Genomic DNA, 26,542 nt, shown 5'->3' on the forward strand with positions numbered 1-26,542 from the left:
TTTCTGGAGCCAGTTGATATATATTAAAAAGTTTTTTTCCTGGAATACCCCTTTAACTTTCTGGTACCAGTTTCTTGTAAAAAAAATGTTTTCCAGGGGAGTACCCCTTTAAAAGGTTAATATATGAGGCCCAATGTGTCACGGTAGTCTCAATTAATAAAATACAATGTTTAAAAATAAAAAGTAAAAATTACAAACAAAAAATAATTACAGTGAAATTACAGTGAAAAAAAATCCAAGGTGCACAATTACAAGTGGAGAAAATGTCTAAATTCTCAAGGGATTTACCAAAACTGCCACCAACTGACATCAGCTCTGGTGCTGTTTGAATGAAGAGTATTGGGACGCTGGTACTGTAGTGAATACTTGGTTCTGAAAGACAAAGATTTTCACTCTCTCAAAGACCCACAGGAAGATGAGCAGGACGCTAACATACTGGATCCAGGCGTATTTGATCATCTCCCAGAAGCCTGGCTGATATGTGCTGCTTACTATTAAGGACAAAACACAAAAAATGATAAACTGCAGGAAATGAGTGGGAATGGGATGAAAAGAGCAAGGAAATCAGCAGGAAATAAAACAAAACATTAGCATTTGTTTCATGAAACATTTGGTGAACAAACGCCGGAGATGCAAACTGATAGTTGAAGGTCCACTGACCTCATTCTATGGCTACACCTTGTGACCTTCACTAGTATACCGTATTTTACCACTCTCTGCGTAAGCATTGCCACTTCATTATAGTAGATGTTTCAGACCACTATTTCTCAAACAGTGAGGTGCTCACTAGTCATTGGTGGGTCATTGGTGGGGGAGGCAGTTTTGACAGGAGCTATTTTATGTTGCATAGGCCTTCATATTTAAAAAAAAAATTAACACCCTTCAATATCCGCTGCTGGGGTAATTGCAGCGAACTACGGCACCCGAACTTCGCTCCGTGCCAGATGACTGGCGATGCGGGGCGGAGGCTCGTAACGTCACGGCCATGCCCCCTCAATGTAAGTCTATGGGAAGGGGTGAGATGGGCGTCATGCCCCCTCCCATAAATTTACATTGAGGGGGTATGGCCGTGACATCACGAGCCTCTCACGCTGCACCCGACGCTCCCCCAAGGCGGGACCCCCACGATCAGACATCTTATCCCCTATTCTTTGGATAGGGGATAAGATGTCTAGGGGCAGAGTACCCCTTTAAAAACAAGCAACAGGTTTGATCGGTGAGGGTCTCAGTTCTGAGACCCCCAGGAGTGCTAGACAAAGCCGATGAAGAACACAGCAGTGCGCTTCACTCCCTAGCTTGTTGCCCAATTGTCACGTTGCAGGTGACTGGCTCCTCAGACTATAATGAAGCGTGTCTCATACAAGAGCACACAGCTGTTTTGCACTTAACCCAAATGTATCTAGCCATTGGTACAGGTCTCTGCACTTAGAGTCCGACTGATCAAAACTTTTGACATATCAGAGAATTTTCTGCAACCCTATGAGCGCAATGTCAGAGAACTCCTTAAAAGAAGAAGTGCACCACATACACTTCTCCACCCCTCATTTCTGGTTGCTACAAACACTTTCAATATGGTTGTCACACAGTCCCTAGCAACTAATTTTAGATTATTCTGGTCATAATTTCAAGCCAGAACAGGTAGGCATGTGTTGCAGGCATCGGTCAATGGATTATCTTGCTACCAGTTAGCTATATTATTCATGTAGACGACATACTAAAATAGATAAATAGCAGAGAAACAGTTTTAGGCTCCATAACAGCGACCAAAAATGAATGGTATCAAGTAACTTCACACAAAGCTCAGTGGAAATCCCTAAAACTTTCCATATACTGAAAAATATTTACCAAAGAATCTAGACATGTAACATAGCCATTGAACTCTCTGTTCCATGCCTGGTTGTGTGTATATATCTATATATCATTTGTCCGTGAAAGGAAACTTTTATAAAATGTCCAGTGTGGCACTGAATGTCTCTCTTCTCCCCTTACATGCCATCTATACTACAGTACTGTAAATCATCTCCCAACATAGTGCCAGCCTATTAAGACAAGTGCCCTCTTACTATTACTAACTATGGCATAGCAAAGAGGGGAAGGGCTTGCTGGTTGGTGCTGTGATTGACCAGAGAAGCAAAAGAAAGGAAGTCCAGGTGAGTACTGCTGGCAATCACCTTGGCACCATTCTGATGGGTTAATGTAATCCTGCAGGTTTTTAGAATTCTATTGAAAGTACAGGTACGCTTTTAAGGCCTAGGTAAACGCCTGTAGGAAGAGACTGGGTTGCAGTTTTAGTATAGCAGTAGCTACACCATGCATAGCTGTCTACAGCATTTTGTCAGTATTTACAGAGAACTTCTTACTAGTTTTATGCTTCAAACCACAGGCAGCATTTAAGCATTAACACTCTTCCTTATCACAAAGGTCTATGATTCACTCTGAACGGCTAAGCTGTTGTAGAGTTGTCGTAGTTGTAACTTTACCTGGAACTGGGGCTTGGAGTCATCAGAGTGGTACACTGGCCAGTCAGAGTAAATCATATAGTAGTGAAAAGGGAGCCTGTCAGTTGAAATTAGTTCGGACAGCATGAAATTAGTGATAAGGTCCCTTTAATAGAGTCACAGCCAATTCCAGTTTAAGTAAAACTGAAATGGAGTGCAACTGCTAAGATAAGAACACATATATATAGAAAGTGCATACACTTTTTCAGACGTACAAAGGGCTGTGCTGCAGCTATACTATGCAAGTAAAGAGGGTTCTCTGACAAAAGGAGCCTTCCTGCTTGGTAAATATTTTATTGTGATCCTTACCATAATAATCTGTTTTGCCCGTTTTACTTATTCTTTAAAGGTCAACATTTTGTTCCTTGTTCAATACAAATATATTCAGAAGGATAAATTGAACTCAGAACATGGCACACAATAATAATTTCTAAAGAAAGGCCCTTATGATAATAACTTTTTGCTGAACTTTGCAAAACATACAGTCTCCATTATCTTTCTTAAAAAAAAATAATATTTTTCATTTTGGTTCAACCTTTAGATTTCATAACTAACAAATTACTTTTATTTTTTTTTTTTATTTATTTTGTTTAACTTTTCTTTGATAAAATTAGAAGGCTCCAAGAAAAAAGGATATGAAATAGTCTCCACAGGGTAACGGATAACAGCATTTATCACAAATGGATCAGAAGTGCCTCTTCCCACGAGCCATATTGGGTTGGGATTGCTCAAGAATGTAGTCACTGCAATAACACAAACAAATGTGACAGTATAAGACAGTCCCAGTTACATAGTTAGTACAGTTGAAAAAAATACACGTCATGTCAAGTCTTATACTAATATCTCTAAACTGATGACTGGGAAGAAAGAAGAGGGCAAAAAAATATATAAAAAAATAAAAAAACAGGAAACACAAATAACAATTGTACTTTGTAATTACATAACTCATTTTACCACAAAATCTATGGCGAGACCCCAAAAAATGTGGGGGGTGAAATTGAAAAAAAATTAAAATGTTATTATTATAATATATATATATATATATATATATATATATATATATATATATATATATATATACACATACATACATATATACACACACACACACACACACACATTTATATTTGATTAACAGCAAAAATTACATGTTATTTTTATTATGTGGGTCCATACAATTATAAGGATACCCAACTTCTATATATTTTGTTTTATTTTACTTCTTTTAAAAACTTAACTTTTGTAAGAAAATAAGTATGCTTAACCTCTTAAGGACCAGGCCAATTTTATTTTTACATTTTCATAACTCTTTTATATTTCCATCCACAGACCCATATGAGGGCTTCTTTTTTGCGTGACCAATTGTGCTTTGTAATGACACCTCTTATTTTACCATAAAATGTACGGCAAACCCAAAAAATAAATTTTTTCGTGAGGAAATTTAAATGAAAACCACAATTTTGCAAGTTTTGGAGGGTTTCGTTTTCACACTGTACACTTTATTTTTTTGTGGGTCAACACAATTAAAAAGGATACCCATCTTTACATACTTTTCTATGATTGTACTGCTTTTAAAAAATATCAAACTTTTTTTTACAAAATCAGTATGTTTAAAAATCGCCCTATTTTTACCACCTATAACTTTTTTTTCTGTATACACGGCTGTATGAGGGCTAATTTTTTCCTCCATACTTTTTATTGATACCACATTAGCGTATATATTTTTTGGGGGAATAAAATGTGAATTTTGTACTTTTTTTTTTTTTTTTACGTTTACGCTGTTCACCATACAGGAACATTATATTGTGATAGTTCGGACATTTACGCATGCGGCAATACCAAATATGTTTATTCATTTTATTATTTTTATTAATTTTTTATGCTTTTTGGAGGTAAAATGGGAAAAAGGAACAATTTACATTTTTATTGGGGGAGCGGATTTTTAAGTTTTTTTTACTTTTTTAAAAATATTTTTTATTTTTAAAATGTTTATGTCTCTATTTATAGCAATCATTAGATAGCATATACTGAACAGTGCTATGCATAGGGCATAGGACTGATCAGTATTATCGTCGATCTTCTGCTCTAGTCTGCTGCTCGATCTCAAACCAGAGCAGAAGACCCCAGGAGACAGAGGCAGCTGAGGGGACCTCCATCCGCCATTTCAGATGATCGATCCCCACGGCACTAGCCGATCTGATCAACCATTTCAACACGCGCATTGCCGCAGATGCCGTCATCTGTATTGATCACGGCATCTGAGGGGTTAATGGCGGACATCAGCGCGATTGTTGATGTCCGCCATTACTGGTGGGTCCCTGGCTGCTGATAGCAGCAGGGACCTGCAGTCCATGACGCGAGCACCCCTTCGATGCTTGCTGTCATATACAGGACTTACATGTACGTCCTGGTGCGCGAAGTACCTCCGCACCAGGACATACAATTAAGTCCTTGGTTGTTAAGGGGTTAAAATTGTCCTATTTTTACCCCTTTAACATTTTTTCATTTTTCTGTATATTGGGATGTATGAAGCGTCATTTTTTGCATCATGATCTGTAGTTTTTAATGTTTGTCATGTTTGTTTACAGGGGCTTTTTGATCGCTTTTTACACCATTTATTTCTAGGATGTGATGTGATCAAATCTAGCTTTTTTTTCCAGTTTACTTCATATTCACTGTGCAGGATTAATAATATTATATTTCAATAGTTCTGATAATTCTACATGCAACAATGCCAAATATGTTTATTTTTGTTTAGTTTACAGTTAGTTTTTTTTGTGAAAAAAGGGAAAAGATAGGAGCGTGTGTGTGTATGTGTACAACCTTTACTGACTGTGTTTTTTGTTGTTTTTTTTTTTTTTTTTTTTTTTACACTTTATTAGTCCCCCCAGGGGACTTGTATGTCTTGATGATTTTTACATATCAATGCAGGACATACATCCTGCATTGATCCATCACATCTATGGCATTCGTTGCATGCCAGCTATTAGCAGCCCCTTTAAAGGGTTACTCTGCCCCTAGACATCTTATCCCCTCTCCAAATCCCGATCTCTGCGACGCTCTCTGTGTTCATTTTGAACGCTGGGTGGGGGCGGCAAGGGTTGTGATGTCACTGCCACGCCCCTCGTAATATCACACCACGCCCCCTCAATGCAAGCTTAAGGGTGGGGGTGTGGCGGCCATCACACCCCCTTCCATAGCCTTTTCATTGAGGGGGCATGGCATCACATCACGGGGTGGTGTGGCCGTGACGTCACGACCCAGTACACCCCCTCTGAGTGTTAGGAACGAGATGTACCGAATGTTGGAGCAGCGGAGTATCCCTTTAAAGGCAGAGTTTTTACATAGTATTTGGTCAGTATTTTAAGCCAAAACCAAAAGTCCAAAACACCAAAATTCCAAAAAGGAGTATATCTTTCCATTATACTTTTTTGTGTCTGTTTTGCGTCTTGTTTTGGCGAAAAAAAAAAAAAAAGGAACAAATACACTCACAAAACTTTATATTATATTATATATTATATTATATAATTAGATTATATAATATATTATATAATATTATATTATATATATAATAAATAATGCACCCAGAGAGAAAAGTTGGTTTGCTGCAAAACTCAGCATGCAGTTACGTCACAAGTTGATATGTAAAATATTACAGGTGTGGTCTGATTAGACACTGGGTCTTGCCACAAAAGTGCTTCTACTGCTGCCCTAAAAAAGGCTCTCTGTACTAAAAGCTACACTGCCAAAAAGTAGCCTCAGACAGTTGACAGACTTTGAGAGGAGGTGCGTGATTTAACTAAGAGAAGCAGGATGGTTGGTTTAATTAACTGCTTGCAATCTGGGCTGTTCTGACCAAGTTGTTAAAAGACGTTGGGAGCAGTAGTTACGCGAGGGCACACATGCGCGCGCAAACACACACATACACCGCAAACAGACTCTGGACATCCCAGTCAGACCACAGTAGAGAGGATTGTTTGATCAGACAATGAAGAAGGCACCTTAATCACACACCCCTCTTGCTCTCTGCCGGACTATTCCAGGCGCTTAGCAGAAGAAAATTTGGTGTCATGGAGCCCATTACGTTTCCTGCCATTTACAACCAGACGTCTTCATTTTTAGTGGTGTCATGAACAACAATCTTGACTGCTACAGACTGAAACTGTATTGTCTTTTGCAACTAATCCAAATTCTGGATGGAGGCCTGGTGGAGAGCACCTCAATAATGTATTTGCTGTGAAGAGACACACTGCCCAAACTGCTAGTGTGATGATCTGGGGAGCCATCACATATGATAGTTGGTCACACCTAGTAGTGATATGAGGTATAATAACAGCTCAGCAATGTATGCAGGACATCCTGCAGCCACATGAGTTCCCTCTAATTGCAGGGCTTCCAACTGATATTTAGCAGAATAACGCTTCTCCACACACAGCATGAGTTTTCTAGGAATGTCTCTGCCAAATTGCAACACTTCCCTGGCCTGCCTATTTGCCAGATTTATTGGCAATCAAGCATTTTTTGGCTGTGTGACTGCAGTTCATACACGCATAGTGCAATAGTGTTGAAGGATTTTTTTTTTTTTCAGTGTTCCCATGTGCTTTCACTAAACATGCTAATGTTTGTAATAACACCTTTCATTTTACTATAAAATGTACGGCGCAACCAAAAAGTTATTATTTGAAGGAGATCCTTCCCTTGGATACTTTCTCTCCCTAATTTTTGGTTGAACAAGCTCATCACGTTCCGGCTCAGCCTCCTCCTCCTGATGCCCCATTCCTTGCCAAACTTCTCCACTTCAAGGACAGAGATGCTATTCTCTGGGCTGAACGTATTAAGGGAGAAGTCATGTGTGATGGCAGCAGAGCGTCCTTTTATCCAGACTTTTCTGTGGAGCTTCGCAAGCAGCGGGTGCAGTTCACGGAGGTCTGGGCGAAGCTATGTGCCAAGGGTTACCGCTACTCCATGTTGTATCCGGCTCGCCTGAGAGTAGTGGATGGCACATCGGCCAAGTTCTTCACTTCTCCAACCAAAAGCTCTTCACTGGGTGGATGCGGCCCCTCCTGTCCGGCCTCCGGATTGAACCTTCCTGACCTTCATTGCTAAAGACTGTTCCCCATAATTGTCTTTAGATAGAGATTAGGGATTTTTTTTTTCTTCCAAAAAGAGTTTATTGAAAACGTAAGTCAATAAGAACAGATATCACAACAGGGCTCAATATGAGGTGGTACATAGGTGAGCAATACAGTACAATTCTAGATGAGCCAAACATCATAAACATATAGAGAAGTAACAAAGTAAAAAGGGTACAAAGGGGTAGACGAGGGGTCAGGAAGAGGGGGGGAGAGAGGGAGAAGGTCCAGAGACCAGAGAACTAGATGCCAGAGGATGTAGGAGGGATCACGAGGGAAGAGGAGGTAGAGAGCCCAAACTGTAGGAAATGAGGGGAGGCAGCAAAGTCCATCCAGAGATGCCAGCGCTTGATATACTGCTCTGAAGTACCATGGAGGTCAGCTAGGCACTCCTCTAATCCCTCTAATCCCTGGAGATAAAGGACTTCCCTAAGCCAATCAGAAGCAGTAGGGGGGGGGGGGGGGGGAGACACGTTGATTTCCAGCATCTGGGTATGACACGTCTAGCAGCTGCCAGGAATACTCCAACAAGGCTTTTCCTGTGAAAGTCGGAGGAGCCAGGTAACATGGAGAGGAGGAGGGCTTGAGGGGTGTTCTCAACCTGGGTGCCTGTGATATTGCTAATCAGGGCCCGTACAGTGTGCCAGAAGCCAGCCAACCGGGGACAAGCTAACCACAGATGAGACAGGGAGCCCACATCCTGGCCACACCTCCAGCAGAGAGCAGGCACTGATGGGTAGTAGCGATGAAGCAGGGCTGGGACCCTGTACCATCTAGAGTATTTTGTAGTTTATTTCTTGTAGAGCTACTGCTCTGGATGCCTTGTGGCACAGCACGAATGAGGTCGCCCACTCCTCAGTGCTGGGGGTGTAGCAGAGCTCTAACCCAACCCCTTTGATAAAGTAGCAATGCGCGGGAGTCCCTGTTGCGGAGCATAGCATAGAGTAGGGATATTGTATGTGTGGGTCTGGTAGTGCTCAAGCAAAGATGTTCAAAGGGTAGGATCTCTCTATGCAATTCACCCGAAACCCGCCACGTGTCATAGAAATGTCGAAGCTGATGATATTGGAGCACACACAGGGCGGAGGGGGAAGGTTCGCCCACTATGTCGGAGAGATCTTTCAAGGATGAGGAATGGAGAACCTTAGTTATGGGCAGGGGACCCGACGGCGGGATAGTGAGGAAGTCGCTCGGGGAAGAACTCGGGAGGAAGTCTGGGTTTCCAGTAAGTGGGGTCAGGGGGCCTAACGGATGAAGTAAACCTGCCTTTGTGAGATGAGAAAGGCAGGAATGCAACACAGCCCTAGAGATAAATGGGAGGGGGATTTTAGAACTGGCCGTCCAGTACGGTGGGCGGATCCAGGGTAGGGAGGTGAGAGGGAAGGGAGAAAGTTCAGTTTCCAAGCGGACCCGGAGCTTAATGGGGGCAGAGTGAAAACCGTCTAGGATACGGGCCGCTGTAGCGGCCAAGCAGTAAGTGTACGGGTCAAGGAAGGCTAAACCACCATCCGTTTTAGGCTGAGCCAAAGTGTCCTTGGAGAGCCTGTGGAGGCCATCTGACCACACATATTTAGTAAACAGTGCAGTGAGAGGTCGAAAGAAGGCCTTAGAAAGCATCACTGGCAAGGTCTGAAACAGATATAGCAGGCGAGGAAACAAGCTTATCTTAAGTATGTTGATACGTCCTATCCACGAAAAGTCCTTACGGTCCCATTTGGCCAGATCACCTTTGAACCAGGTCAGTAACGGGGTGAGATTCAAGTCTACTATGCGGGAGAGATATTTAGGGATGAGGACCCCCAGATAGCGGAACAAGGAAGGGTGCCAAGAAAAGGGAAATAACCCATGAAGCCTAAGGGCCAGAGAGACATTCATCACCACACATTTAGAAAAATTGATCTTATAAATTGCACACCGCTCCAAACTCTGCAATGGCCGAAAGGAGTGCAGGGAGCGAGGACTCAGGGGAGGAGATATAGAGGAGAAGGTCATCTGCAAAAGCAGAGCACTTAAAGTGGAGGCCCCACACTGGGATACCTTTGATATTGTCATTAAGGCGGATAGCCTGCAACAAGTGCTCCATACTAGGACATAGACCGGGGGGGAGAGGGGGCACCCCTGTCTATTTCCATTACGAATAGACAGAGGGGCGGATAGTGAACAGAATGCGTATTTTAGCGGTGGGTCGGCTATATAAGGCAAGGATTCAGCTGAGGGTAATGGGGCCCAGGCCCCAATGCTCCAGTGCACCACTCATGAAGTCCCAACTCACCCAATCAAAAGCCTTTTCGGCATCAAGAGATAAGACCATACAAGGGAATTTGGTCTCCTGAGCATGATGGATAAGTGAGAACGTTTTTAGGGTGTTATCCCGGGCCTCCCGATGGGGGGACAAAGCCCACTTGATCGAGATGAATCAGGGACTCCAAGAGAGGGGCCAGACGCACTGCGATCAACTTTGCGTATAGCTTAGCATCCACATTCAGCAGGGAGATGGGACGATAACTTTGGCAAAGGTTAGGGTCCTTGCCCTCTTTTGGGATCCTCATGAGGAAGGCTGTCAGGAATGAGTCGGGAAGGAAGGGGAGATGGCATTAAAAGCTTCCAAAATAAAAGGGGATAAATCTACCTGAAGCGTTTTATAAAATGGTCTGGTGTAGCCATCGGGGCCAAGGGATTTACCAGAAGGGGATGAAGAGATAGCTAGTTCTAACTCCTCCGGTGTAAATGGGCGCTCCAGATCATCAAGGGCGGAGGGCATTAAGCGGGGTAGGGCAGCCCATTGTAGATAGAAGAGGATATCTTGGGGAGAGGGACTTCCCCTTTACCCTTAAGGTCATAAAGACCCGAGTAGCAAGAGTGAAAGGCGTTAAGGATATCAGCAGTATGGTGTTCCATGCGACCGGAGGCGCTTTTAACCAAGGGGACAAAGAGGGCGGCACGTCTATCTCTTAAGGCCCGTGCCAACATCCGACCTGCCTTATTACCCCACTCATAGTGGGAGGCGGAACAGATCTGGCGAAAGCGGTTAGGTTTCTTGTCAATAAGGACCTGGATGTCCTTACGCACTCTGAGGAGGTCCCACAGGTCGTCCTCAGCGAGCGTAGTCTTATGTCGTAGCTCAAGGAAATGCAACTGAGCTAACAGGGACGAGAGTTACATCGAGGCCTCTCTCTTGAGTCTGGCTCCATGCTGTATGAGAATCCCACATAGAACACATTTAAGTGCTTCCCATTGGGTCTGGGGCATCGTGGAGTCGGAGGCATGTGTGAGCGCAAAAACCCGCCACCGCTTGCTTATGGTCTGCCAAACAGAGGGGGTCCAACAAGAGTGACTCGTTGAGATGGCAGGAGATCTCCCTCTGGGGGAGAGCTGGAAGCTGGAGCACACAGTAGACCGGAGCGTGGTCCAAGTGGAGCATCGGGCCGATGTTGCAGGAATCCAGGGAGGGGAGGAGGTCATGAGAGACAAGGATATAATAGAGTCTGGAGTACACTGCCCTGGCGTGCGAGAAAAAAGTATAGTCACGATCAGTGGGATGGAGGAGACGCCAAGCATCACACAGCTGATGGATATGCAAGGCTCTTTTTATGCCATTCAATGCTGCAAAGGAGAGTGTACTAGAGGAGGTGTCAGTGGTAGGGTTGAGGGGAACAATAAGGTCACCACATACAATCAACGTACCCTGGGAGAAGGTGTTAAGGTCCTCCAGTGTCCTCGCCAAGAAAGTGTGTTGTCCATGGTTCGGTGCGTAAATACAAGCCACAGTATATTCACGACCCTGTATGGTACATTTCACAAACACATAACGGGCATCCTGATCAATGCGGGAGTCTAGTATTTGCACTGCTAGGGACTTATGAAAGAAAATCGCCACTCCTCTGATTTTCTGGGAGGGGGAACTACTGTGGAACCACATCGGGTAATACCGGTTACGGAAACCCGACAGCTGGTCCTGGCAAAGGGGCGTACAAATTAGGTTCCCGTCCAGCCACTAAGGGAAGGAGCACAGGGAGAGTAAGGAGCAGGCACAAAAAGGAGGAATCGGGAAAGGAATAAGGAGTCGGGGTGGGGTATGGAAATAAAAAGAGGAAAAGGGAGGAAAAGGCCAGGTACCTAGACAAGGATCAGGGAGAGGAGGGGGAGGGAACACAAAAGAAGTGACCAAAGCACTAGGAGAGGGACAAAAGAAGGAAAGAAGGGGTTAGGACAGGGACCGAAGAAGGGAAACAGTACAACAGCGAACAAAAAAATAAAAACAAGGCGCACAACAGAAAACTCAGAGAATAGCCAAAAGGCACAATACAGTAGCGGGGGATCGCTACCAAACTACCTATGTGGGGCGTAGGAGCAAGAAAAAGAGGGATACGGATAACGTGGGCCAAGGCAAAAAGAAGGCGAGAGAGTAACAACAGGTTGAAGCAATCCGTATGACCGCTTTAATTACAAGTTTTGACAGGAGGAAAAAGGGGAATAGAATAAGAGTGCTACATAAAAATAAAAAAAAACTAGGGGTACTTAAGAAAAATATACTCAACGGTACCGTTATCAAGGTATGGTGAGGCACAGCAGAGCATCATAACATGAAGAGATGAGACTGGGCATCGGCTCTGAAGACACAGCAATATTGGGAACAGTTGATCACGGGGAGGATTGAGAGCCGCGTCTGTAGTGATAGGAGCTTCGGGGTCGCCTCTGGGATCTCTGCGGGCATGGAGTGTCAGGATTCAGGAAGGAGATTATCCCAGGCTGTGGGTCAGATTGAAATGGCAAGTAGGGATTCTGTAGGAGCTCAGTCCATTGCGGCAAGTCAATAGGGGGCAGGTTCAGCGTTTGTAAGAACAAGGGCAGGTCCACAGGACACCGAAGTGTCACCAGTTTGTCGTCCAGATGGGAAGCCCCATCTATAGGGTATATTCCAGCTTTGCAGGATGGTCAGAAGTGGTTTCAGGGCAGCCCGTTGCCTCAGGGTGTGACGAGATAGATCAGTAAAAAGCAGTAGGCGGGTCCCATCAAACACCAGGTCCTGTATCTGTCGGGCTTTTTGTAGAATGGACTTCGACAGTGTAGTAGTGCAGGCGACATATCACATCACGTGGCTTAAGGGGTTCGGCACTTTGCGGCTGCAAAGCTCTATGTGCCTTATCCATTTCAATGGGGGTCCTCACTGGTCCACTTGAAGATCAGAGCGCCAAGCCTGCTTCAGGTCCGATGCTAGAGAGGAAAGGTCCTGTTTTTAAGGCAGTAGATTGAGAAGAGCCTGCAGCTCCGGATGATCTCTCAGGATATGATGGGCAGTCAAGGCAGGCAATGTCGGGAGGGCAGAGTGCTGATGTACAGGTGGAAGATCAGCTCTGGTCTGAGGCAGAGCCCAGTCCCCTAGCAGAAATGGAGGCTGGGAGTTGTGTAGGTGCGGGCGCTCCCTCTCCACCCGTCAGAGGCCAGGAAGACAAACTGGAGGACCCCCACAATGGAGCTGGTGAGGCCGCACCCCCATAGGGCAGGGAAGTTTGGGGGGCAGTTCCGGGTCCAGAGGGGGGCTTGGGTCCGTCCTGGCCCTAGGTAGCAGATGTGGAGCAGATGAGTCCAGGGGGTCAGGGCCCGAACCCCCTGAGTCCTCCATGGGGGTAAAGAGGAGGGGGATCCCTGCAGGGAGGCTATAGAGTTTGTGTGTGGCTGGAGTGGTGATGTGGCAGTCCTCTATGTCCCAGGGCAGTAGGGGACCTGCAGGAGTGGCAGTAAAGGGCCTGGCAGCAGGATTCAGGTGCCCTACAGTCCCAGTGTGCGCTCACTCGCGTGATGGCGCCCAAGCAGGAGGATAAGGTGGGGACGGAGTCCACATCCAGCACGTTCGCGGTTCGCATATGCAAGGATGCGGCCTGCCAGCACGGGAGGACCGGAGCCGAACACACAGGGGAAGCCAGGTCCAGCAGTGGTGTCTCCTGAGGTGGCCGGTGTGGTAAGGACGCACCCCATGCAGGTGCTGGTGGTCGTGTCAGGGATGCTGGGAGGTCCGCGGTCGAGTCCGGCGGTGCAGGGGCCAGAGCAGGAGGCAGCGCTTGTAACTCCAATGCTGGCGGGGCAAAGTAACTGAAGATGGGAACCCCTGAGGCAGCAGGGGTTCCCACAGGTTTGAGCACTTTCTTGTTCTTTTTGGCACCCATTTGAGTGCTGATTTCCCCACGGACAGTACGGTCAGGGACGGAGCTCAGAGAGATGGCTTCTTAGCAGCATGGCCAGACACGCCCCACAGTGCCCTGAGGTAGTTTCTTTTTAGGGCCTCCTTAGGTTCCTGTATCCCTTAGGTATCATGGGGTAGTTATTTAGTTGCTGGCCATTTTTAGTCTATGATGGGTTGGCGGGAGGACGTATTTGTCTTGGTGGTTTAGTCTAATTTGGCGTTTTTTTGATGCTCCGTACTGGTTGTAGTTTTGGGTCTAGGTCTGCACTGTGTTAGGGTATAGAAGGTTGCTATGTCCCATTTAGTGTTAGACAGGGTTTTCTTGGGGAGGTTTTGGTTATGCCATGATGTTTTTTGTGTATTTGTTGTATGTCTGTGCCCTGTCTGTTTTGTTGTCGGTTGTGTGCGGTATGTATGGTCCCGGTGCTCTGCCCTTCTCTGTCCTAACCCTCCTTGAGTCTCTCCTGTTTCTAGCTTATGTTTTTTTTTCTGATGGGTACCCTGAAGGTGATTAGCTGGAATGTTCGGGTGCCTAACTTTAAGTTTAAAAGGGTCAGAAGGTCCTAGCCCTGAAGAGGGCCTGGATAGCGCGGGGTTATCATGCCTCTTATTCTAATTATGCTAGGGCGTTTCTGTCCTAATAACTAAGTCCCTGCCATTAGCGGTTTCCCAGGCTGCATGTGACCACTTTGGGAGGTTTGTGATTCTACATTGTTCTCTGGGTTCTTTCTCCTTTGTCTTGGTCTCTGTCCCCCCTCCTTTTCATGTTTCTGTGTTTGAACTATCACTAATAAATTGTTGGCTTTTCCCTCCTGTTCTTTTCATAGGAGATTTCAATGTGGTTCCTGATCCAGCTCTTGATCGCACTGTTGCGGACCCTGGCTCTTCCTCCTTTGACAACTGGCACCTGACCGACCTCTGGAGGTGGAAATACCCGAATATGTCTTCCTTCTCCTTTTACTCAGCGGCCCATAGGTCGTTCTCTCGCATTGACCTCGCTCTGGCTTCTGAGGACCTTCCACAGGCGGTAAGAGACGTTTCCTACACCACTAGGGGGATCTCAGACCACTCAGCTAAATTGGTAGTCCTTCATCTAGGCCCCTACCCTTCTTCATGTATCTGGCGCATGCATCCTGGGTGGTTACAGGCGGAGGCAGTTTCGGATGCTCGGGGGGTTGCCCATGCTGAATATTCTCTCCTGATAGTTGTGGTATCCCCAGGGGATCTATTGTAGAGGTTTCCCTTTATGCGGATGACACTCTGGTTTACTTGGTGGATGCTGAGGGCTCTCTCTCGCCTTATTACTCTACCGGTTTAGTATCATATCAGACTTGCGGGTTAACTGGGCCAAGTCCTCATTGATGGCTCTCTCGTCTGGAGTTCCCCTTCCTTCCCATCCTCCGGCCAGGGTACAAATGGTTTCCAGTTTCAGATATTTGGGGGTGGAGGTGACTAGGTCCCTACTAGATTATATGTTGTTGAACTTAGATCCACTCGTGCTCCCCGTGGAGCGGTTGAACACCTGGTCCACAATTCTTTTCTCCTTAGCGGGTAGGATCAATATTTTTAAAATGATATACCTTCCTAAATTCCTCTACCTCTTTCACTTGGCGCCTGTGATTCCCCCAGGAAATATTTTAATACTTTGTGTGGTGCTCTGGGATCCTTTTACTGGCAGGGGAAGTCTCCCAGACTCGGTCGGGCTTTTCTCCAGGCCCCTAAAAGGCATGGTGGCCTGGTGGCTCCTGATCTGTATAATTATTTTCTTGCCTCCCAACTAGTCTATGCAGCGTGGTGGATCAATCTGGATCTGACGAACTCGTCAACGGCTCTGACTGGTACGCTCATGGTATCCTATGAAGCTCTCACAAATACGCTCTACAGGTATCACGCTCGTTCTTCTGACTATTGCTAAAGTGTGGTCCGTGGTGTCAAGCAAATTTCCACAACCGCTGGTTTCTCCTAGGGCACCCTTGTGGGGGAATGTACATTTACCTCACCAACATGGGTTACAGGAGGCTGGTTTTTGGGGACCTCATGGAGTCAAATTTGTGTTTCACCTGTTTGGGGAGGACCAAGCTTTCTTGTCCTTTTCAAATATGAAGGAACGTTATGGCATCCCTGGACATGCCTTCTTTAGGCATCCTCAGCTCCGACATACGGTTCAGGCGCAGTTTGGCTCCCTGGCGTTTACCCGTGTTTTCTGAGGTGGAGCTTCTCCATGGCATTACGGACCTTTCTAAACCCCTTACTCGCTCCTCCAGACGCTGGGACCTAACCCTTTCTTACAGGCCTTTCATAACTGGGTGGCAGATATCCCTGATTTGTCTGACAGTCAATGGAAAGAGGTTGAGTTTTCTTACTACGCTACGGTGGTCAGTAGTCGAAATATACTGATACAATCAAGATACATTCTGAGGTTATATTATACCCCTGCTAAGCTTAAACGCATTGGTGTATCTCAATCTGATTTATGTTTTCGATGCTCAGTGGAAGTTGGTACTTTTCTGCATGCGCTGTGGGAGTTTCCTATTGTCGCTGTCTTCTGGAGGGAGGTAATGAAATTTCTTGCTGATAATCTGGACTTTCCGTTTTTGTTTACTCCGGTGGTTTGCTTGCTGTGAGTTATTAATGACGTGGTCTCTAGCTCACACAGACATTTGCTGATTTGCTTCCTACTATTCTGCACTAGTAATGTGGTAGTGATGTCCTGGAAGGATACTTTTCCTCCCCCACTGTTCCGTTGGCTAAATATGGTCAACAAATATGTCCCGTTGTATCAAGCCCTATATGTGAGTCGCAAGTGCCCTAAGAAATTTGTATGGACCCCTTGGCTTCTGCTGGATGTGTCGGTCGACCCTCCAGCTAGTGTTGCCCAGTAAGTTTTATTGGTGTACTGATGTCCTCTGGGGGATGGGGCTGGGAGGGGCTGGGGTTGCCGGGATGTGTGTTTGTCTTTATTGGGCCTCCTCTCGTTGGTCTCAGATGTGCCCTGCTGCCGCTAGCTTTTGTAGGGTTGATTCCCTGTCTGCACCTGACAGCTAATTCTTGAGGCTAATGGAGTCTGTTGTTGGTCATGTTTATTATTCCACCTTGTTGGTGGTGTATGTACAGTTACAATGCAAATTTAAATAAATACTTTAAAAAAAAAAAAATCTGTCCTGGTCATGTGATGACCACAGATGTGCATAGCTTGGTACTGTTGCAGAGATCTGCATCTTACCAGGAGACATGTACCAATGTGTCAATTACATGACAGGACAGATTTGATGATTTATGATCCTCTGCTATTAAAGATACAATGAATTTACTGTGGAACCAACTTTGATATTTTCCACTAACCGTTTCTCTCCTGATAAGCTGATATTATGTTTGTCAGATCATAAGAACTTGCGAATGGGCTTGTTCCATTGATTACAGATATCTGCCATGAAAGGAAAAAAACATAATTATTCCTGTCCCACATCTGGCCTCCTCCTGTCCTATGAATGTGTATTTACATATTCCTGATCCGGAATCCAAAACAGTAGACATCTGCACAAGAATAAAGACGTGTGCTGCATAAATGTATTTGCATAAGCAAGACAATACTGGGCTATTACATTTTCTACTAAAGATCCAGAATTATAATAATCCAGCAACCAAAAATGTTATGCACTAGTTAAATGTAGACAACTAGATTTTTATTGCACCTGTAAGGGTATGTTCACACGACTGAATGTTCGCTGTGAATTCTGCCGGAATATTCTGTACGGACATTCTGCTGCAGCAGAGTCCCATTGATTTCAATGGAATTCTGCTGCACTGTGCACATGGTGAAATTTCTGCTGCACAAAATCCTGATTCTGGTGTTCACAAAAAGAATAGACTTCTTTGTGTGGATTTCACTTGGAAATGCATTGCCATTTATGAGAGGGTACATCTCTGAACAATCCTGGCACCCGCCGGATTATTCAAAAGGGTGGAATGTCCGTACGTGTTTTTAATGTGTACATTCTGCACATTTTATGCCATGTGAACATGGCCTAAATGTAAATTCTGCAGAATGCTAGACAGAACCTGTTAACAGCACAGATACCTTAATATGTTTATATCCTAAACAGTTATAATGTTATGGACTTCTTACATTGTAGGTGGTTTCCAGACCCTGGTGTCTTAGAGGTTGTCTCTGCTGAAGCCTCAGGTCTCCATTGATATAAAGCTTGGCTCCCGGAACAGCAGAGGTATACTGAATAAATGCCATGCTCTGCATGACAAATGTTGACATCCGCTGCACATACAAAATGTATAACATGTAATATTCGGCTGAAATTATCATCTAAAAGCTTCTATGCAAAGAAAAATGATTGACAGTGCTGTAACAGGAAGTATCAGGCTCCCTGCCTACAACAAGCACATAAAAATCCAAGGACGGATAGATAGATATATGGTGTGAGTAATCGCGCCCCTTTTGTACATCTATCCTTAAAGAGTGTACTAACATTTGCAAGTATTTTTGCTGCTTTGGTGAGTCTAAAAAACAAACAAATAAACCAACTTTGTAAATAGCCTTACAACCTTTGTTTCCTAGACAACCCTTTAGTAGAAGAGTAAGGAGATGGAAAGAGAGTAACAAATGCCTGTCGGGTCAGACTTCATTTAACATTTCTACTCTGTAACCACAGAGTCAAGTATATCTTAAGGGTACGTTCACACATATGCACATTTGATGCACAGGATTTTCTGCTGCAGATTTCAATGTAAACTAAAGGACTGAGCACAGCTTCAAATCTGCAGTTACAAATCCTGTGCATCAAATCTGCGCAGGATCCTGTAGGTGTGAACATACCCTAAAGAGGTATTCCGGCCAAAGACATCTTATCACCTATCCAAAGGATATGGATAAGATGTCTGATCATGGGGGGGCCTGCCGCTTCCACCACCTGCGATCTCCGTGCAGCATCCGCATTCTATGCGGGGCTGCAGCTCCAGTCTCTGTGTTTCCAGAACTGGAGATGTGATGTCACGCCATGCCACGCTCCCTCCATTCATGTCCATAGCGGCGGGCCCCCTGCGATCAGGCACCTTATCCCCTATCCTTTGGACCCCTTTAATGGGAGCTATATATCTGGTTGCAATAGTGAGCATAGCATTAGGAAATCATTTCTATTTTACTATATGTATTGCTTCCATTGTGTAATTAATTTCTTTTCTATAAATGGTTTCTTATATTTTTATATACCCTGGATGTTCAGCACATGTTTTCTAGACTTACATAGAGCTGGTAGGAGAAGGTTAGAATAAGCTGCACACCATACACATTCTCCACAGCTAAAATAGGAAGCTCCAAATTGAAGTTCAACTGATCCATCTTTCCATCTTGGTTTTGATCTTCTTCTCGTACCTACAAGATGTACGTAAAAATGTCACATTATTTTGTGAAACTTTTCTGATGGACTAAAAACCAGTGTGGGAACATGACTGCCAGCTACCTTTATAACACCTTGCCATTCTCCAAAACAACTTCTCACACTAGTTTTGCGTCTCCATGCTAGAGATAACCCCTTAGTGACCAATACATTTTCATTTTTAACTCCTCACCTAAGAGTGATATGAGGGCTTGTTTGTTTTTGTTTTTTATACCTTGTAATGACACCCTTGATTTTACCATAAAATGTACTACAACACTGAAAAAATATATATTTGTGGGGTGAAATTGAGGGAAAAATTATGTTCAGTTTTTAAGTAATTTACTGTGTGGTAAAACCAACATATTATCTTTATTCTGTGAATAACTATAATTACAGCAATACCCAATTTGTGTATTTTTTTTTTGTACTACTTTAAAAACCTTAAAAATAGAAATACTTTGCATGACCATATTCTGACCCATATATCTTTTTCATTTTTCCATCTACCAGGCTGTGTGAAGGCTTATTTATTTTTAGCGCTGTAATATGTAGTTTTTATCAGTTCTATTTTGGGGTAGATGGGACTCTAATGTTTTTTTTATTACTTTTTTTTCTTTCGCAAATTGGCAGTGTCGACGCTAGGACCATTCGTCACTATTGACAGCAATATATTTTTAAGCGGATCTAAAGAAAAAACTGTCTGCAATTTCAAATTCAGCTGTGTGCTCGGTGCAGCAGAATGACACTGAAAACCAATGAAAGGCTGCTGCATCAGAATTTCTAAGCAGAATTCCTGAGCGGAATTCTACACAGAAATTCCACAGTGAACCCAGCCTAAGGAACTTTTATAAGCAATCTTACAACTGCTTGTACTGCTTCAGCGAAATGTCAAATTGGCGATCTTCAAGTGTCTGTCGCAGGCTTTGACAGTAGATTTAACATGGCAGCAATGGAAACCAACCCTGATATCCTGCAATTACACTCCAGGGTTGTCTATCAGAACCCAAACAGTCAAATAACTGTCTGTATGCTGTGGTCCCTACTGCCCATGGCATCTAGAGGGATAACCTGCTGGAAAGTGCAGATTGTAATATACAGCCAGCACCTGCTGCATATGGAGTCCACTGTATATTTCCTGACCACCAAGCCGCTGTATAAAGGCATATTAGTGGTCACTAAAAAGATGAAGAATATGATATGTCAATCTTTGCAGTCAATTTTTATTTCTCCAAAGCATAAAAAAAATAGTGACCTTGCAAACAGTTTTGACTAAAAATCTCATACTGTTTTGCCTATTTTAGATACACTAGAGAAATAAAATAAAAAATAAAAAAAATCTGGCTATAAAATGTCTAAGTATCATGTACCCCAGTCTGGGAGAGGTGCAAAAGAAGAGTTTGTCAGAATGGTCACCATTAGATTCCTCCCCTCGGTATACAAGGGCCACAAGAGCAGCAAAAACATTTAGACTATGGAAAACAAGTATTATCAGTATACAGAACATTGCTACGTACCGACACTTTGGGTATCCGAAGCCTGTCCCCCACTAAGCTGTTAAATGCTTGAAATGTGCTCCAAGCAACATAACCCCCACTGTTACTATTAAGGGCAATGAGTAACGCCTCATAGCGGAACTTAACATTGGGCTGTTCTTCATAAGTGCTTTGTTTCAACCAGAATCCTGCAATAAATGGAAAATGGATTCTAAATATTTTTGGTGCCAAAATATTTGGAATGTGAAAAAAAGAGAGAAAGGGTCTCACCTTGGCTGCGATATGCAACTAACAGTGGAGGAATATAGGTCAATACCAGCACCACTAAGAGGAAGAGCGTGGCTTTGGAGCAGATACTGGTTCTGTATCTAACAAGTAGCGGGTGAGAGTAAACTTCATAGATCGCCATTGTGGAGACGCTGGGATGTCCGCACCTGGTTATGCGTTCTATGGCAATGCTTTTCAATTAGATCCTCCTACAATAATATAATGGTGAAACTCAGTGAGGAAAACATAAACTTCACCCATGCACCTCTATATACATCCCCCCTGTGTATCTCTATATGCTCCCTCCTACTACTGCTATGTAACCCTCCCATGTTGCTACTCCCAATGTGTAATATACCGTATTATATATATATATATATATATATATATATATATATATATATATATATATATACACACACACACACACACACAGTGATCCCTCAACTTACAATGGCCTCAACATACAATAGTCTCTTTTCTGGACCATTGTAACTTGAAACCAGACTCAACATACAATGCTATGGAATCTGCGAAACGTGTCAATGGCTGGAAGAACCGACCAATCAGAATGGATATTTCACTGGTAAAACCCCTGTATTCCTAAAGTGTATGCACTGACTGGTGTCTGGTAGCGCCCCCTACAGTACAGGGAGGTATTACATGTCCTGTACTCTTTACCTGTGCCAGGATTAGCTTCTCCTTTGGGCATCAGGTGAGGGCGGCTCCATTTTCCTTTTTTTTTTTTATTTTATTTTTTTTTTAGGACATTGCGTGTTCTGTACAGGACCCTGAAGAAGCTTCTGTCCTCTACATACACCAGTGTTTCCCAAAGAGGTTGTCTCCAGCTGTTGCAAAACTACAACTCCCAGCAGCCTTTGGCTGTCCGGGCATACTGGGAGTTGTAGTTTTGCAACAGCTGAAGGCACCCTAGTTGGGAAACACTGAAATAGACAGTAATTTACAGCTCCCAGCAGCTCTTTCTTTCTTACTTTTATATGTAAGGATTTTCTTTATCTGTATTAGTTATCTACTTATTTATCTTTAATCCTCACTTTTTCCTATTTTTGGATGACATTTTGGTGGCTTCAGAACCAATTACCAGGTATCCATAGAGTTATGGTCTCAACTAGAGATGAGCGAACTTACAGTAAATTCGATTCGTCACGAACTTCTCGGCTCGGCGGTTGCTGACTTTTCCTGCATAAATTAGTTCAGCTTTCCGGTGGGCTGGAAAAGGTGGATACAGTCCTAGGAAAGAGTCTCCTAGGAATGTATCCACCTTTTCCAGCCCACCAGAGCACCGGAAAGCTGAACTAATTTATGCAGGAAAAGTCATCAACTGCCGAGCCGAGAAGTTCGTGACGAATCGATTTTACTGTAAGTTCGCTCATCTCTTGTCTCAACATACTATGGTTTCAACATACAATGGTCATCCTGGAACCAATTAATAGAACCAATTAATATTGTAACTTGAGGGATCACTGTATATTTGTGGACCTCTATAGACTCTTCATACTGTGTGTCTCTATATACTCCCTCCTGTGTACCCCTATATAAATCCCATATCCCCTATCTATATATATATATAAATATAAATATATATATATATATATATTGCACTCCCCCAGCCTATACATTATGTGCCTCTATACACCCTCCTGTGTATCTCTATATATCCCTGTGTACCTCTATATATCCCTGTGTACCTCTATATACTCGTCCCTGTGTACCTCTATATACTCGTCCCTGTGTACCTCTATATACTCGTCCCTGTGTAGCTCTTTGTATCCCCTCTATTGGAGCACTTTCCCTCCTGTATACCTCTCTCTCATATATATATATATATATATATATATATATATATATATATATATATCGTATATATAATGCACCACTCCTGCCTATACATTTATGTGGCTCTGTACACCCTCCTGTGTATCTCTATATATCCCTGTGTATCTCTCTATATACTCGTCCCTGTGTATCTCTATATACTCGTCCCTGTGTAGCTCTTTGTATCCCCTCTATTGGAGCACTTTCCCTCCTGTATGTGTATATATATATATATATATATATATATATATATATATATATATGATGCACCACTCCTGCCTATACATTTATGTGCCTCTGTACACCCTCCTGTGTATCTCTATATATCCCTGTGTATCTCTCTATATACTCGTCCCTGTGTATCTCTATATACTCGTCCCTGTGTAGCTCTTTGTATCCCCTCTATTGGAGCACTTTCCCTCCTGTATATATATATATATATATATATATATATATATATATATATATATATATATATATATATATATATATATAATGCACCACTCCTGCCTATACATTTATGTGGCTCTGTACACCCTCCTGTGTATCTCTATATATACTCGTCCCTGTGTATCTCTCTATATACTCGTCCCTGTGTAGCTCTTTCTATCCCCTCTATTTGAGCACTTTCCCTCCTGTGTATATATGTAGTCTCGTACCCCTCCCCCAGTCTACACTCCTTGTGCCCGGAGCTCCCCCGTTATCTCACCCGACCTCTCAGATGAGCGGAGGATAAGACGTGACCTCCGGAATCCGCCTTTACCTCCTAGGAGCTTCTAAACGCGCGGTCTCCATACTGCTATGTCTCCATAGCAACGGACGCCATCAGCCGGAAACACTTGGCATTGACAAGCAGCATACCGGAAATGATTGCCGATTATAAGACGCTGGGCATCCTAAATGCCTGCACTGTTACGAGGCTGAAGTTGGTTTTTTATTCGGCAGCTTCTGATTCACTGAATTTGGTTTCTTATTCGAGCATTTTCTCATAGATGACTATGACAAATAATCCTTTTCTCATTTTATTTCTCTACAGTAAACCAGTTTTTTTTATATACAAAAAATGTTAAGTATTATTTGGGAACAATCGAATTCAGAAAAAAAAAATCTAGATTGTGTTTTTGCTGAAAAAAACTATAGTAAAAAATGGATGAAAAAATATGTGTTTTCAATAAGTAACTGCTGATTTCAAGGGGTTAAATGCGGTTGGACCACTGACTTGTATTGAAATATAAAGGGTAAGGACCCCTCCATAATACCCAACCGTATCCAGCCTGGCCCAAACAGTGGATTGGCATTAAAACAGGTGCCAACCTTGCCAACTATATACATTTTCTGCATTTTGAATGAGTAAGTGGTGATTTCAAGGGGTTAATCACTGTTGGGCCACTGACCTAAGGGTTTGAATATAAAGGGTAAGGGCCCCTCCATAATATCCAACCGTATCTAGCCTGGCCCAAACTGTGGATTGGCAAGAAAACAGGTGCCAACCTTGCCAACTATATACATTTTCTGCATTTTGAATAAGTATCTGGTGATTTCAAGGGGTTAAACGCTGTTAGGCCACTGACCCGAGGGTTGAAAAATAAAGAGTTAAGGCCCCTCCATAATATACAACTGTATCCAGCCTGGCCCAAACAGTGGATTGGCAAGAAAGCAGGTGCCAACCTTGCCAACTATATACATTTTCTACATTTTGAATAAGTAACTGAGGAATTTAAGGGGTTAAAACAATTGGGCCTCTAACCAAGGGGTGGAAATATAAAGAAAAAGGACTCCTCTATAATACCCAATTACTTCCAGACTGGCCCAAAAATCCTTGCCAGTTAAGTACATTTTCAGCATTTTGAATAAGTAACCAATGATTTTAAGGGGTTAAACGCTATTGGGCCACTAACCTAGGGGTGGAAATTTAAAGAGTATGGGCCCCTCCATAATACCCAACTGTATCCAGCCTGGCTCAAACAGTGGATTGGTAGGAAAATAGGTGCCAACCTTGCCAGTTGCTTATGTGTATTACGAATAAGTAACTGATGACTTTAAGGGGTTAAACACCATTAGGCCTCTAGTATATGTACAGAAAATAGTGAGTTTACAGGAAACCACTTCCTGTAATAACAAATAATTAACTTTATTGAATCAATTCTCATAAAAACCGTCCTCAATATCTGGACAATTAAAATTTGCAGGTAAAGTCCAAGCGCAGCGGAGGAATCATACCGCCATATCTCTGCTGAGAGCATAATATACTGTATGCCCAGCCAGACCATATACTAGGAATCATACCGCCATATCCCTGCTGAGAGCATCTTATACTGTATGCCCAGCCAGACCATATACTAGGAATCATACGGCCATATCTCTGCTGAGAGCGTCATATACTGTATGTCCAGCCAGACCATATACTAGGAATCATACCGCCATATCCCTGCTGAGAGCGTCATATACTGTATGCTCAGCCAGACCATATACTAGGAATCATACCGCCATATCCCTGCTGAGAGCGTCATATACTGTATGCCCAGCCAGACCATATACTAGGAATCATACCGCCATATCCCTGCTGAGAGCGTCATATACTGTATGCTCAGCCAGACCATTTACTAGGAATCATACCGCCATATCCCTGCTGAGAGAGTCATATACTGTATGTCCAGCCAGACCATATACTAGGAATCATACCGCCATATCCCTGCTGAGAGCGTCATATACTGTATGCCCAGCCAGACCATATACTAGGTATCATACTGCCATATCCCTGCTGGGAGCATCTTATACTGTATGTCCAGCCAGACCATATACTAGGAATCATACCGCCATATCCCTGCTGAGAGCGTCATATACTGTATGCTCAGCCAGACCATTTACTAGGAATCATACCGCCATATCCCTGCTGAGAGAGTCATATACTGTATGTCCAGCCAGACCATATACTAGGAATCATACCGCCATATCCCTGCTGAGAGCGTCATATACTGTATGCCCAGCCAGATTATATACTAGGTATCATACTGCCATATCCCTGCTGAGAGCATCTTATACTGTATGTCCAGACAATATACTAGGAATCATACCGCCATATCTCTGCTGAGAGCGTCATATACTGTATGTCCAGCCAGACCATATACTAGGAATCATACCGCCATATCCCTGCTGAGAGCGTCATATACTGTATGCTCAGCCAGACCATTTACTAGGAATCATACCGCCATATCCCTGCTGAGAGAGTCATATACTGTATGTCCAGCCAGACCATATACTAGGAATCATACCGCCATATCCCTGCTGAGAGCGTCATATACTGTATGCCCAGCCAGACCATATACTAGGTATCATACTGCCATATCCCTGCTGAGAGCATCTTATACTGTATGTCCAGCCAGACCATACACTAGGAATCATACCGCCATATCCCTGCTGAGAGCGTCATATACTGTATGTCCAGCCAGACCATATACTAGGAATCATACCGCCATATCCCTGCTGAGAGCGTCATATACTGTATGCTCAGCCAGACCATTTACTAGGAATCATACCGCCATATCCCTGCTGAGAGAGTCATATACTGTATGTCCAGCCAGACCATATACTAGGAATCATACCGCCATATCCCTGCTGAGAGCGTCATATACTGTATGCCCAGCCAGACCATATACTAGGTATCATACTGCCATATCCCTGCTGAGAGCATCTTATACTGTATGTCCAGCCAGACCATACACTAGGAATCATACCGCCATATCCC

The 26,542-nt window shown here is 43.7% G+C and overlaps 1 protein-coding gene across 3 annotated transcripts; it reads right to left on the minus strand.

Moving 5' to 3' along the window:
* Positions 1-67: 67 nt before the first annotated feature.
* TMEM231 (transmembrane protein 231) lies at positions 68-23,663 on the minus strand. Of its 3 annotated transcripts, none has more exons than XM_056525842.1 (8): positions 23,561-23,663; positions 20,965-21,170; positions 20,716-20,882; positions 19,066-19,194; positions 17,938-18,081; positions 17,154-17,235; positions 3,131-3,241; positions 68-476 (listed from the first exon to the last, which is right to left on the minus strand). In XM_056525842.1, exons 2-8 carry the CDS (start codon positions 21,101-21,103, stop codon positions 310-312), a joined length of 939 nt encoding a protein of 312 aa, XP_056381817.1. In that variant the 5' UTR covers positions 21,104-21,170; positions 23,561-23,663; the 3' UTR covers positions 68-309. The 3 variants fall into 3 exon arrangements, with proteins under 3 accessions (XP_056381817.1, XP_056381816.1, XP_056381814.1); XM_056525841.1 differs by having other exon boundaries at positions 23,507-23,638; XM_056525839.1 differs by having other exon boundaries at positions 73-476; positions 23,512-23,660.
* Between the last annotated feature and the right edge of the window lie 2,879 nt (positions 23,664-26,542).

This window comes from Hyla sarda, chromosome 6 (genome assembly GCF_029499605.1).
Source record: "Hyla sarda isolate aHylSar1 chromosome 6, aHylSar1.hap1, whole genome shotgun sequence".
Classification (NCBI taxonomy): Eukaryota; Metazoa; Chordata; class Amphibia; order Anura; family Hylidae; genus Hyla; species Hyla sarda.

Coding starts and splice junctions, on each gene's coding strand:
- TMEM231 (XM_056525842.1), bottom strand. CDS start 21,103: ATGGCGATCTATGAAGTTTACTCTCACCCGCTACTTGTTAGATACAGA. Junction 18,082..19,065: donor CCTTCTCCTACCAGCTCTAT/GTAAGTCTAGAA, acceptor TTGTATGTGCAG/CGGATGTCAACATTTGTCAT. Junction 3,242..17,153: donor AGCTTATCAGGAGAGAAACG/GTTAGTGGAAAA, acceptor GTGTTATTGCAG/TGACTACATTCTTGAGCAAT.